The 14604-nt window shown below is 37.8% G+C and overlaps 1 protein-coding gene across 1 annotated transcript in view; it reads left to right on the top strand.

Moving 5' to 3' along the window:
* The window catches only part of rhobtb4 (Rho related BTB domain containing 4), a 38210-nt gene that overhangs the window by 6197 nt on the left and 17409 nt on the right, over positions 1-14604 (top strand). Inside the window, exons 2-7 of the mRNA XM_039649927.2 lie at positions 3385-3586; positions 4357-4460; positions 8397-8582; positions 9884-10685; positions 11687-11906; positions 14037-14155. Coding sequence (XP_039505861.2) covers positions 3385-3586; positions 4357-4460; positions 8397-8582; positions 9884-10685; positions 11687-11906; positions 14037-14155 — 1633 coding nt within the window. The remainder of the gene's footprint in view (positions 1-3384; positions 3587-4356; positions 4461-8396; positions 8583-9883; positions 10686-11686; positions 11907-14036; positions 14156-14604) is intronic.

Below are 14604 nucleotides of genomic sequence, written 5' to 3'. Positions count from 1 at the left end.
TACCAACCTGAAGCTGCTGCTGCGATTTAAACTATTGGATGTTAAAATCCAATATAGGATATGCAGTTCGTTCCTGCTTCTTATTTTACGTTCTGACAGTGTTGTAGTCAAGACCAGCTCACTCGAGTCCAAGTCGAGACCGAGACCATAGAGGGTCGAGTCAGAGTCGAGACAGAGACCAAAGATAGTCGAGACCGAGACCAGAGAGGTTGGATAACCTAAGGTTGGGTCTCAAACCAGACTTAAAGATATCTTCGAGAATATGTAAAATATTTGGTGGTGACAATAAAATTGGCACCATACTCAAACAGTAAACCAAATATACCATGGAATCATGTACACTGTAATGGTAAAAAGGCCAGATAGTGGTGTAGGGAATTTTATTATTACTTACAATTGTTACAATCAGTAAGTGCTCTTTCACAGAACACTGCACACAAATTCGGTGTGGCTCTTATATGCAAACTGAATTATGGATGATAAGGCAGACATTTTCATAGTTGAGCTAGAGGATCCACATCACATCTGACCTGGGTCCCGCTGCATTGGGGAGACGTTCAATTTGAGACTTTCGCAACGAGTATTTCTTCTCCTGTGGCTCGGCATACGTATGATCCGCCATAGAAAATAAAATTGCAATTCAACTTTTTAAAATTGCCGGGTTTAGACCACTTAATATGGTTTAGACAAGCCTCTCACTGCCTCTCTGCTATTATAGTTTTTCAAGAATGCGGAATGACATGGAAGCCTCTGTGGACTTATCCATCCCATGTATATAAAGATAATAAATTCTTCATTTTTCAAAGATAAGTCAGATAATTAGCAGAGGTATTTGTACACCACTGAGGACATATTTATGAATAAAAATATTGTTTTTAGATAACAAATTACCTAAAAAGTTACACAGAGTCATTTTAATCAAAAATATGGTAAAAACAATAAAACTGAGAAATATTTTTACAATTGACTTTTTCTTGAATATATTTTATTCGTGTGGCAAAGCTACTTTTTCACTATCATCACTTTAGTCGTCAGTGTCCCATGATCCTTCATATGATTGTAATATGCTGATCTGCTGCTCAAAAAACCAATCTTATCTTTATTTATGTTGAAAATATGAATGTGTTTTTAATGTTTTGTCTTAATATTTTTGTTTGAAAAAAATCTTCGAACAGTAGGCTATACTGTATTGATTTTTTTTTTTTTAAATCACTTTTTATATTCCAAAGAAGATGGAAAGTCATACGGGTTTGGAATAATTTTCCAGAATATTTTTATTTTTTTATTTTTTTATTATTGAACTATCCCTGAATGTAATTTCAAACATATAGAAATTGACAATGTGTAGAAAGTTAAATAGTGGAAACATTGTGGTTGATTGTTCAAAGTCCATAAGCTTGCACTCACACTTCTAAACCACCGTCCCACTTTTTGCACCCTGAGAAAACATACTCAAGTCTGTTTTTAAAAAAAAAATTATTTGGTAAAGATCTCCCTCCCAATTATTATTTAAAAAGAAAATGCTTTCTTGATAATCTTCACCTAAATAGCATCCTCTATAAATGTTGATGACTCTCACATAACAGCTATAAAGATCGCTGTTAGATAACAGCAAGATCTAGTCACATTTACAGCTCAGCTTCATCGGCCCGTAGTGCCACCGTTACGTAACCCGTTAAAGAAGCTTCCTCCAGAGCACCCTTAACACTGACAACATTTCACAGAGGTGTCTCTTAAACCTTCTTCACTGATCCAAAATCTCAAAACTAGCTGTAACATTCTCCTCATGAGGAATTAACTGAGCACTGCTGCTCTAGATAAAACATCTCTTGACCTATTATAGACCATTTCACAAGATGTAAACAACACAACTGGTTCCTGTTTCAGTTTGTAACTGTTTTCTTTAATTCACATGTAAAGAAAACATCTTAAAGATGTTTAACTTTTTGATTCAGTTTTAAATGTTCTGTTGGTTGTATTTTATCCCAGCTTTTATCTAGTGTTAAAAAACTGAAACAGGAAGTGCTTCTGGACCAGTGTTGTTTACATCTTGTGAAATGGTCTATAGGCCATTTTGACACATTACTAATCTTTGTCAGAATTGCCACATTGCTATTCAGAATTAATTGAACGAATGAGAATCATTTTTAGTCCCCAGTATGTCACTGGAGGCCAGAACTGTGACGTCTTTGTCAGTGGAACAATAAACAGTAGCGTATTAATCTTTCATGAGCTCTTTTTATGGAACGTTAGCTGTCTTGGACAGCGGAGCTCATGACGGCTGTAATGTATATAGCTGTATCACTTCACTTTAGCTGTGTCAAAAGAATGCACGGCTCTTAGTCGGCCAAGAGTGTTGCCTGTGTGTTCATTCATGGAAATTCTTCATTGTTTCCCGGAAAGCTAATTGATCTGTGCAGCTCTGGACACTTTTAGGGCATTTATCAAGGGTAATTCAAGCCATAGCGGGTGCACAGAGGAGTTACTGTTCCCAAAATCATTTGTATTTAATTTTATACAGCCTCTTTTATCATAGTGGTGTATTTTTTTTTTTTATATAGCTCTGTGCACTTGCTCAAATGTAGGCTATGCGACTTCTTTTTGAAATGTCTGCAGTCATTAATAAAAATCTCATTTTTTTAGGGGTAAAAAAAGCACATCTTGTATTGCTTGGTTTTGTTTGAACCTAAATGAGAACTTGCTAGTTGTCATGGATATTAAGTTACAGTCGTACATGTTGGCACACAGGTCTCCTAATGATTTGTTTCAGACGCATCCCTCAGCAGGTTTTTTTTCTCTTTGCTCTGCAGAGAGCTGCAGTCTTGATACTTAGGAGGTTTAAGTCAATGTTTACGTGAGCGTTTGCATTAATGCGGTTTGTTTCAGGAACCCGGGCAAAGCATGAGAATTTATGCTGTCTGGTTTAGCGGTGTTCTCTCATACAAATCAGCATTACCACTGGGTTTTGACCTTAGGTGGATTCTTCTGAAAGAAAGAAAAATTGCTAGATGCCATTGTTCACGTCGACTGACGCTGTACAGCCAAGTGCAGAACTGTGTTGGCTGTCTTTGTTGTTCCTTCCTCAGACAGAAATAGCACCTGACCCAGATTTTTGTTTAAACTTTGAACATTTGGTGAATGAGTAGTCAGTATTGATGACGCCATTCATTACTGTAGATGTTGTTTTGAGTAACCACAATAAATGGAGTGAATTATTATCATTTTTTTTTCTACCATCATTTTTAGTTTGTTATAACTTAATTGTAGTTTTGTTTTATTTGGACTTCATAGTAAAATGAATGGAACTGTATTAGAAACTGTGTTTATACTTCAGGATTTTTCGTCAATATAATAATAATTTCTCTCTTTTTTGCTGTCTTTCAGGGCCCTCTCCATGGATATAGACACAGATTATGAGCGACCCAATGTGGAGACCATAAAGTGTGTGGTGGTGGGGGATAACGCGGTGGGCAAGACTCGGCTGATCTGCGCCCGTGCTTGCAATGCCACCCTTACTCAGTACCAGCTGCTTGCCACCCACGTGCCAACTGTCTGGGCCATCGACCAATACCGTGTGTGCCAGGAGGTGGGTAGACCTTTGGCATATTGTGTACATGTTGAAGAGCATTAAGTGTTGACATAAATAGTGTACTATAACTGTACATGCATGGCAATTGAGTACAACCTGTTTTACCAGTGTATTTACTGTATATACTCTTTAGTTTATTAGTTATAAATGGTATAAATATATATTAGGGCTGTCAAACGATTAATCGCGATTAATTGCATCCAAAATAAAAGTTTGTGTTTACATAATATATGTGGGTGCACTGTGTATAATTATTTTATGTATATATATATATAAATATACACACATGCTTGTATATATTTAAGAAATATTTTCATGTATATACTGTATACAGATTTATATATAAATATAAATATTTTATATATAAATAATATTGTTTTCTTAAATATAAATGCATGTGTATGTATTTATATATATATATATATATATATATATATATATACAAAATAATTATATACAGTGCACCCACATATATTATGTAAAAACAAACTTTTATTTTGGATGCAATTAATCGCGATTAATCGTTTGACAGCCGTAATATATATACAATGTGTTTACTTGTATTTTTGTTCATTTATTTGTAATATTTATATATTAATCTCATTTAATTTTACTTTTTACTTTATTGTTAACTGTCATAATCCTAGCCAGGCAATTTCAAAAATGACATTTGTTCTTTATAAACTTGACAGAGTAATAAAGATGAATATAATAAATATAATGAGTTTGCATTGGTGTACTGGTAAAATTAAACCTTAATTAACCAGGTACTGGAGAGGTCACGAGACGTGGTGGACGAGGTCAGTGTCTCTCTCAGGCTGTGGGACACATTTGGAGATCATCACAAAGACAGGCGCTTTGCTTATGGCAGGTCAGTTACACAAGAAGGAACTGGATTTAAACTCATGGTGCTCCGTGTCTTCATGGCACTATGGGTTGCCAATAAACCATGTCATAGAACCCTTGCCTTGATACACACACACAATTCATGTCCCACAATACCGTTGCTCAGATCAATCTTCCATTGGTTTTATTGGGATATCTCTCCACTCTTGGCTGTGGTATGTTTTGCCCTGCCAAGCTTTGATTATTGCCCTAATCCTCCCAGCTGGGAAGGTAATGTGCTGTAAGCCTAGCCAAAGAGCACTGCGTGGAGGCTCTTATTCTCAGTGCAGTGCAGGGCAGGGCAGCGGAGGATCAGTGGATCAGCAATGGTGCTTTGGCTCAGGGCGGTGCAGCAGATCACAGTAGCTGCTAAACCAAGCAGAGAGATGGGTCAGAAAATGTGGGAGATTGACACTGATCCTAAATGCTTACAGTGTTTACATCTATGGGTGTGTTCATACTTGTAGTTCGGTTCTCTTCCTTGTTTTGGTCCAGACCAAAAATTAAAATGGTGCATTTAGTCCTGGTTTGCTTAACATGCACACTGTCATTTTTAAGACCAAACCTGAAGATACAAAAACAAAACAGACTGCTTTTATGCATTCATTTTGTGACAGAACTTATCGAGCATCCAAAACAATGCTGTGTGCTGGGCTAAACTCATCCATATGATAGCATTATTATAGATAGAATCTATAACAGATAGAACTCTGAAGAGCTTATAAAATGAATTATAAAAGAGTCAAAACGGCACCAGGAACAGATCGAGAGACCCATCTAAATCCCGCTTGTTTGGTGGGCACCAAGTTTCTGATGGCAGTGTTCTCACTTATATAAACTGCAGTAGCAGGGCAATCACACAAGAGTTTGAATTATTCAAACCAAACCTGCAATTTCATTGCAATAAATACAAACTATCAAGCAATAAATATATTTAGTGGTTGCATTTTGCCCACATATGTAGTTTTTTTTTCTTAATATTTTTTTTTTTTTTTTGAGAAAAAAACTGGGACTTAACCTGTTCCAGCCCGGATCTTTAACCACACGCGCGGCCGTTCAATAGTTTGGGGTCAGTAAGATTTGTGTACCAAGATTTATATTCACCAAGGCTGTGTTTATTTAAAAAAAAATACAGTTAACACAGTATTATTGGGAAATATTGTTACAATTTTAAAAATGGGTTTTTAATTTGAATATATTTTAAAATTGTGATGGCAAGCTGAATTTTCAATTACTCTTCGGTGTCACATGATCCTATAGAAATCATTGTAATATGCTGATCTGGTGCTGAAGAAACATTTCTTATTACTATTAATGTTGATGGTTGTGCTGCTTATTTTTTTTTTTTTTATAAAACCAATAATTTTTTCAGAAGTCTTTGATAAATAGAAAGTTCAAAATAACTATTTATTTGATATAGAAATCTTTTGTAACATTGTAAATGTCTCAAATACTTTTACTCATTTTAATGCATACTTGCTAAATAAAATGATTAATTAATTAAAAAAAAAAAAAACTTACTGACCACAAACTTTTGAATGGTGTTGTGCATAGTAGACTAAGAGGTCATGACAAGTGAGGTTTTGATTATGTAATTCATCAATTATGTTATAGTGTTGTTAATGTGTTTTTAGTATATGTCTTTTTAGTATATGAGAGATAGATCTGTGAGAAATCTGTGTGAATGAATCAACAGGATGTGTGTCTGTGAGATCAGACACGTCCTGTTTGTTTGTAGAGTACAGGTGCAGTCAGCTGATAAAACATTATTAATGGTGGTGGTGCCGTTATGGAAAAAGAATCAGGTGACCTTCACCCTCAGTGTCTGTTACTCAAGCTAAATACACACCCACATAGACACATTTAACATTTCTTGAAAATGTTTATCAAAGCCTAGCTGAGTCCACTAATTATTTGTGAACATAAACTGACGAAACTCATTGTGAAACGCAAGTGAAACTATCTTAACTTATTTTGATCGATGTTTATGTAGATAAGGAAAAAGCCTCTTGAGGGACCGTGACTCAGTGGGGAGGCCCTCTTCCACGAGCTGACACATATGTATACATGCATATCATCATACATTACACACACACACATTGTGTTTTCATCTTTAATGAGGACTTACCATAGACATAATTATTTTATACTGTACAAACTATGTTTTATCCCCTTACACAAACCCTACCCCTAAACGATTTTGGATATTGCCATCATAGTGGGGACATTTTTTCTCCATAATGTAGAGTTTTCCAGGCCACACACACACACACACACACACACTGATACCATTTTGTGCTATGGTACGACCAGAAGTTATATTCTTTGTTATATATTTTTGTTTGTTTGTTTTTCTTAAAATATTTAGGCTTATTAGTATGGTTATATGTATCTCTGAGATCAAAGTGTAGTCAAGCAAACCTGCAGTCAGGAGTTTGAACTTAGACATGCTCTACATATCTCTACAGAACAACACACACACTGATTACATAACACAGTCCTCAGCACTGGTTTTTACAGCAGTTATTATTCACTGAGAAATGGTGAATGATTAAACTTTTTCACTGACTTGCCAATTTGGAACCACAAACTATAAAAACCACAGACTATAAAAAAAATATGGACGTAGTGTCCGTGTCTTCATCTGTAGGTTTCTAAAGAGTGTTTTTCAAGGGGTAATCCACCAGCCGGAAACTGAAGCCTCCCTGTGGGCTGCCATTAGCTAGATAGCCTTCACCTGCTGTTAGCATTCCATTGACTCCCATTCATTTTGGCGTCACTTTGACAGCAAATAACTTTACATCTGAGGTGTTTAAAGACTCCATTTCTCCATTGTTTATTTCTAAAGAAACACAACAATGTATAAAAGGCTCAACTACCCCCGCGGCCTCGAAACACTACCAGCCCACCGGGAAAAGTCCCGACTCTCCCGATTGCCACTCCACCCCTGACATGAGCACTGTCCAGTGTAAATGCATAACTGTGATGAGATCCGCTCAGGGGTTGGCAAGTTCGGTCCTAGAGAGCCCCCGTCCTGCAGAGTTTAGCTCCAGCCCTGAAAAAAAACCCTCACCTGCCTGTGGCCTTAGTAATCCTGAAGACATTGATTAGTTTATTCAGGTTTGTTTGATTAGGGTTCAAGCTAAACTGTGTAGGACAGCGGCTCTCTAGCACAGAATTTGCTAGCTAGACCAAGTTTGTTTTACAACAACAACAATGCGGCGCTCCATTAGTCATTCTTGTGTATGCTGGTCTCACTTGATGAGTTTGTGAGTGCAGCTGTGAAATATGACATGGTCGGACGACTCGCTATTATTGGACCAGCGCTGGTTATTGAGCCAGATGAGATGCTTTAATGATGTGCGCAACACCTTGCATGCAGACACATTCACTGGAAGGGCACACATGCATTAATACACACGCAATCACACAATCATTACTCTATTTGGCTGCTCACTCGCTCACTGTTTCTTTATGAAGTTAATTTATGCCGCGGGGGAAATGATCATACCGCGACTTTCAGTATGTAAAATACTTATTATGATTTGTGAGCTGGTGATCTTTGGTTTTGCCTTTATGCAAAAATCTCATTTATGAATGTAATGGTAAATAAATATCACTTTGCATACAATTGTGCCACAACAATACACTTGACAAATCATTCTCTATAATATAATATAAAAATATATAATAAGTCTGGATTTATGACATTTGGAAACCAAGAAAATCTGTTTGTTGCTCAGTAGTTTTGTTTGTTGCATTTGTGACAGTGTTTATTCCAATAACAGTGATTCACTGTCCATTTTAAAGCCTCGGTGTAGGACGATTAGTGTCCAGGGTTTGCCAATTTCCTGCCTATTACATGATCCCTTCGGATGTATTCTCTTTAAATAAATATAGTTCTTTCTCTCTGTGTTTTTAGATCAGATGTGGTTGTGCTGTGCTTCTCTTTGGCCAATCCGAACTCCCTGCGTCATGTCCGCACGATGTGGTTCCCTGAGATTAAGCACTTCTGTCCCCGCACCCCGATCATCCTGGTGGGCTGCCAGCTGGACCTGCGCTATGCTGATCTGGACGCTGTTAACCGGGCTCGCCGGCCTCTGGCCAAGTATGACCACATCCTACACCCACTCCTAGCACATATTATGTTATTAAACTTCAGCATTAGGAGTTTTCCATTCTTTTTTGAGCTTCCGTTTGAGAGGATTCTTGTGCAGTTTAGAATGTTTGTGGTTAGTTATGCATTTGCTATACTTGCCTTTGATGCCTTGTAGGGTAAGATGGGTAATGTACCCATATATTATTTAAAATTGTAAAAATGGTTGGTACGATTTAAGAAAAAATACTTTCAATTAATTTAAAATTAATACTAAAAAAGCAAGGACACATTAAATTGAAAAAAAAAAATGACAGACAAAAAAAATGTCTCATGGTTTCCACAGACATATTAATCAAAATAAGTTTTGTCAACTTAAAAAAAATTATATAATATTTAAGTGACAAAAAGTTTTGACCATGATTCCTGAAGGATCATGTTGCACAGCTTTGCCATCACAGGAATACATTACTTTTTAAAAAAAAAAAATATTAAATAGAACACAGTTCCTTTAAATTGTAATATTCTTCAATAATATTACAGTTTTACTGTTTTTTTAATTATTATTATTATTACTGTTGAACATGTTTTTGGTGATCATAAGAGTCTTTTGATAACATTAAAATCAACATAGCCCTCAAACCGTATTCACTTTATAGCCCTTAATCCTGTTATTGTGGACAAATGTGGGCACAGAAGACTCGGGTGTGATCCTAATTTTTATTTATTATAAATGTTATATCACTGTCTTCGATAAAGTTTTGTCTATCCATTTATGGTGTTTTTTTTATTTTGGGGGTATTTTTGAATTTATTTACTTCAAAAAGTACCATATTTTCTATGTAAATTATGCTTATTTTTATGTTTTATTTTATACATTTTTTAACTACATTAAAATATCATTTCAATAAGTTCTTAGACCTAAAACCTAAAGATGAAGTGACTTTGCTGTCACCTGGTGTCTACTTTTGGCTTATTTTAGAATGCTCTAAATTACAGTTTTTCCCATTCATTTCTATGGGTGCCCATTTTTGACCCACTACAAGATTACGGAGTTTGTTTTTTTCACCCACTTAACATTGTAGAATTGAGTCAAAAAATTGTGTGTGTTCAGGAGGCAAACTAAGGAAAAATAGCCAAGACTTGTACCGCTCAGATCAAGGGAAGATAAATAAATCAAAACTATTTTGCCCACATTTGTCCAGAATACGGTATAAGGGATAAAAATCGTAATGACCTCAAACTTTTGAATAGTAGTGTATAGTCTGTCTGGCTTTAATAATGCTTCTGTTTTTTAACTGTCCCGCTCCTAGACCCATCAAACCTACAGATATCCTGCCCCCAGAACGAGGCCATGAGGTCGCTAAGGAACTTGGCATTCCATACTATGAAACAAGCATTGTTGCTCAGTTCGGTGTAAAGGATGTGTTTGACAATGCTATCCGTGCTGCTCTCATCTCTCGACGCCACCTTCAGTTCTGGAAGTCCCATTTAAAGAAGGTTCAGCGTCCCCTACTCCAGGCCCCCTTCCTCCCCCCCAGACCACCACGACCTGTGGTGGGCATCCCCGATCCTCCTCCCATGGATGGAGAAGGTCCGGACTCTCTTTTCTGCCAGCTGTTGTGTGCAGACGTCCTGTTCCTCCTCCAGGCCGGGGCCACTCGTGTCTTTGCCCACAAGATGTACCTGGCCACTTCCTGCTCAAAGTTCTATGACCTTTTCACTTTGGACCTTGGAGCGGCAGGGATGGAGAAGGAGGATGAGGAGAGCTCGGAGGGGAGTGAGGAAGAGGAGCAGACCCGAAGAGGAGCCAAAGAACAGGCTGGGCGTACCAAGAGCCTGGACATTGATAAGGAGGGTGAAGGTGGCACTAGGGGTTCAAATAGGCTGCTCATGTTGCAGCAGGGCTCACTGAGGACTTCACAGAGCGATAACGCTCTGCCTGCCAGGGACCAGGGCTCATTGGGACCCCTGGGAGCAGGCCGTGCTCTTTTGGGATGGGGGCGTGGTTTCTTGGGGGTTTACCTGGAGATGGTGGATGACCCTGTGACAGGTCGGCCGAGACTCATGACAGTAGTGTCCATGGATGAACTCATTCAAAAAGGGCCTTTCCAGGTTAGAACAAACTTAAGGCCAATTCACACTGCACCAACAGATGCCGACAGACAGGAACAGATACTCTGTCGGGTTTTGTCGGATCAGAGTCGGCGTCGGTCGGCTCTTGTTTAGGCCAATTAAACGTTGAATCGCTGATTGTCACGTCGGTGAATGTCTGAGGCTACGTCCACATTAATCCGGATACATTTGAAAACGGGATTTTCGTTTAAAAATGCTCTCCGTCCACACTAGCGTTTTCAGGCGTTTTCCGACGTTTCAGTGTGGATGAGAAGTTTCTGAATTCACATTACTGCGCATGCGTGAAACTTCACAAAAGCTCACTAAGATGATACAGATGGGAAAAATAAATAATAATGTTATCGCACAATAACAGGATAACTTGATTTAGCAAAATATCTCACCATCACTGATGCATCCAGGTCGCATTCAGGCACCATATGTTTGGTCTAAAACGCAACTACTCTCCTGTTTTGCCGCAGGACAGCAAATGTAAGTACATTATCTGTCATCTTTGCAGTACTGTGCTATGAATAATAGCACATATTAAGTAACATAGAAAGTAACATATTTTAGCAACAGTGTAAAAATGAATAACACAACAGGCACAATACCGATAAACATGAATATCTATTGGTACTACATGGATCACATGACTAAACTTGTCATCGTTTTGAAAGACCTCCGGTTTCACTGTCCACACTACAACGTGAAAACGGCGTTTTCAAATTTATCCACTTTGGAGAGCGTTTTCCAAATGATACGTTTTTGTTGACTTAAAACGCCGTCTCTTCAAACGAAAACGTATTAGTGTGGACATGGCCTGAGAAGTGACGTACAGTAATCTGGTGACTGCGCCGTTGGTCTGCGTCTGTTGGTGCATTGTGAATTGGCATTTAGATGACCTACAATATTATAGCGATGACCATGATGTCATCGCATGTTTTCTCTATGAAATCTCTGCGGCGGTGTCACATTTTCCCTTGTCTCGGCTCTTTTAGGCAGTGCTGCAGTACCTGTACACGGGTCACTTGGATGAGAAACGTGGGGATCTGATGCAGGTTGCCACCATTGCTGAGCTTCTCGAGGTCTTCGACCTGCGTATGATGGTGGCCAACGTGCTGAACCGTGAGAGCTTTATGAACCAGGAGATCACCAAAGCCTTCCATGTGCGTCGTGCCAACCGCATCAAAGAGTGCCTGAGCAAGGGTGCCTTTGCTGGTAGGCAATCTGAAATCAGGGTCAAACATGCATTATGTATTTCTCTGAGGACGCGTTTTTATTCTTTCTATCTAGCTATCTATCTATCTATCTATCTATCTATCTATTTTCAATGGGAATGAAAGCGAGGCTGTGGGGGATAGACATGTATCTTGTCAGTGGGTTGTACTATTATTTAATTTAATGTGTGGGATTGTTCTGCTAAAGAAACACTTCAAAATATCTTTCCAAGAAATTTTGTAACAAAAAACTCAAAACAAAAAATGATCTAGGAGCTTTATATAGCTTTTTACAGCGGATGCCATTGAAAACAGTAAGTCTATCACTTACAGCCCTACTTTCATACCTGTCATGGCGCTGCTCTGAATAAGGTCTATATTGTAAATGTTAGATTAAACTCATAAGGAAAATGAGTTCATGTCATTTTGTGACACAACATCGTATTGTGAAAAACCCCTGCTACCTGTTTTATCGTTTTACACTGAGAAACTGAATCAAGTCTTTTCTCCAGTTTTCAATCTTCAACTATAATGAATTTTGATGTTGCTGAGGGAATGAGCAAAAAATTAATGAAGTTCTAATTTTTTTTTTTTTATATATAATTAACTGTCCTAATTTGTATAATTCTGATTCTTAAGGAGGTTCTGGTGTTATTGACTATATCTAATCTCACATTCAAAAGGTTTTCGTAGTGACACCATTGACTCGAGCCTCATCAATTCTATTTTCAAATCCAGAATCCTGTGGAATTGGAATAGAATAAGTTTGGTAACGCTTCCTTTTACAGTCCAGTTATCCATGTAAATACTATGTACTTATTTTAGTAACTACAATTACTGGGTAATAACTAGTACTAACCCCGAACCTACCCCTGTTCCATGTACTTACCTTATATTAGCCAGTACTTTCTAGGTAAGTACACTGTAAGTACTGTACTATAAAAGGAAGCGTTACCAATAGTTTATACTCTAGTAGTCGAGTAGTCAATTTGCACAATTTTTCTTTCCTTTCCTTCATTCAGTCTCTGTCTTGTTGTCATTGTTTTGAGAAAATACCCTGTGGAGTGCTTTAAAATATCCTTTCACTTGCTGTCAATTAATTGCAGATTGTGAACATGTTTTCATTTGTGCTTTGTGGTGTTCTATGTCGCTCAATCTCTGTTATTGTCATGTCTTGTGTTTTGTGTGCATGTTTGTCATATTTAACCTTTTAATAATTAACCTCAACACTCCTATACTGTCCACTTACACCTGCTTATTTCATTGTATTCTCTGCAATTGTCATAATCTAATTACTCAACCATGAAGCTGCTTCTCTCATGTTTGAAAACTTGAATGTTTTTCATCTCCATTTCAGCCAGAGGACTGTTTGTATATTTCCTAAAGCTGGGGACACACTTAACAACCGTAAGGCCGATTATGAATGTAATTTGATACTTACGACTGATCATACCCAAACGAGCCAGAGACGGTTGCATTCAGTCTGTGTTCACAGTCCCTGTTTATAATATGCTCCAGTTGATGGAAACAGTCTGTATGTGTGTTCAATTCAGTCTTAGAATGTTTCAGCTAGTCATTAATTGTGTCCCCAGCATTAGGGTATGCTGAAGATTAGAATACAAATCCTTAGAGATCTATTCAAAATCAGCATTCTCTCGCAGAAAAAAGGTACAAAAGCTGTCACTGGGGCGGTACCTTTTCAAAAAGTACACTTTTGTACCGCCCCAGTGACAGCTTTTGTACCTTTTTTCTGAGAGTGTTGAATTTAATTAGGTGCAGTTTCCCCAACATGCCCTCCTGATACCTGCAGCATAATGCTAAGCAACCTTCCAACATCATCTGTTGTTTAACGTATTTAGTGAGCAACAGTGAACATGTGGAGTCATTCATGACAGTCTCTAAAGAATTCGCTGCTAAAATAAAATTGCCTCCTATATGGTCTGGCCCTCCCTTCACTTTTTTTCTGTCTTCTTATCCTTAGCCTTGTCAATCTGTCTATTTATTATCGGTCTGTGTGTCTATTTGTCTTCTCGTCTGTCTCTTTGTGTTCGTCCGTCCACCTGTCTCCCCCTCTGTAGCCTCGACTCTGTGACACACGCCGAGATGTGTGCTCTTTTCCTCCTGGTTTTAGATGTGGTGTTTCGATTAGATGACGGATATCTGCCAGCCCACAAGCCACTGCTCATCTCAAGCTGTGATTGGATGGCAGCCATGTTTCGTGGATCCTTCATGGAGAGCTATATTGAGGAGGTGAGCAGAGATTTAAGTGATTCATATTTCATTAAAGCAGGATCATGGCGCTATCTATAATAAGGTCATAGACAAATACTGATACGCTTAAAAGAAAATTGATCTGAGAAGCAAAACTGCATAAGTATTAAAGATGTGGTCTCATTTGCTGTTGCTTGGCGAAAATTTTGTGGGAAATTATTATTTTGCCTGATGGACTTTTGGTGGAAATTTCTCCACACAAACTTTGGCACATGACCAATAGGAAGCTGCTTGTATTGAAATTGACCGTGATGCACCTCTACATTATTGACAATTTTTTATGCATTGCTTCATTATTGAACTTTTTTTTTTTTATACAAAATTTGACTGAAATTTCGTTCTAAAATGTGATTGGGCTGTAAGAAGTGTATTTTGTCTTACTGCACTTGACTTTTATACTTGGGTTAAATTTAAATCTACCAGTGCAG

The sequence above is a fragment of the Pimephales promelas genome, chromosome 4, assembly GCF_988280905.1.
Source record: "Pimephales promelas chromosome 4, fPimPro1.hap1.1, whole genome shotgun sequence".
In the NCBI taxonomy this organism is placed as follows: Eukaryota; Metazoa; Chordata; class Actinopteri; order Cypriniformes; family Leuciscidae; genus Pimephales; species Pimephales promelas.
Note: the sequence above shows the minus strand (reverse complement) of the source record. Positions and strands in the feature narration are given on the sequence as shown.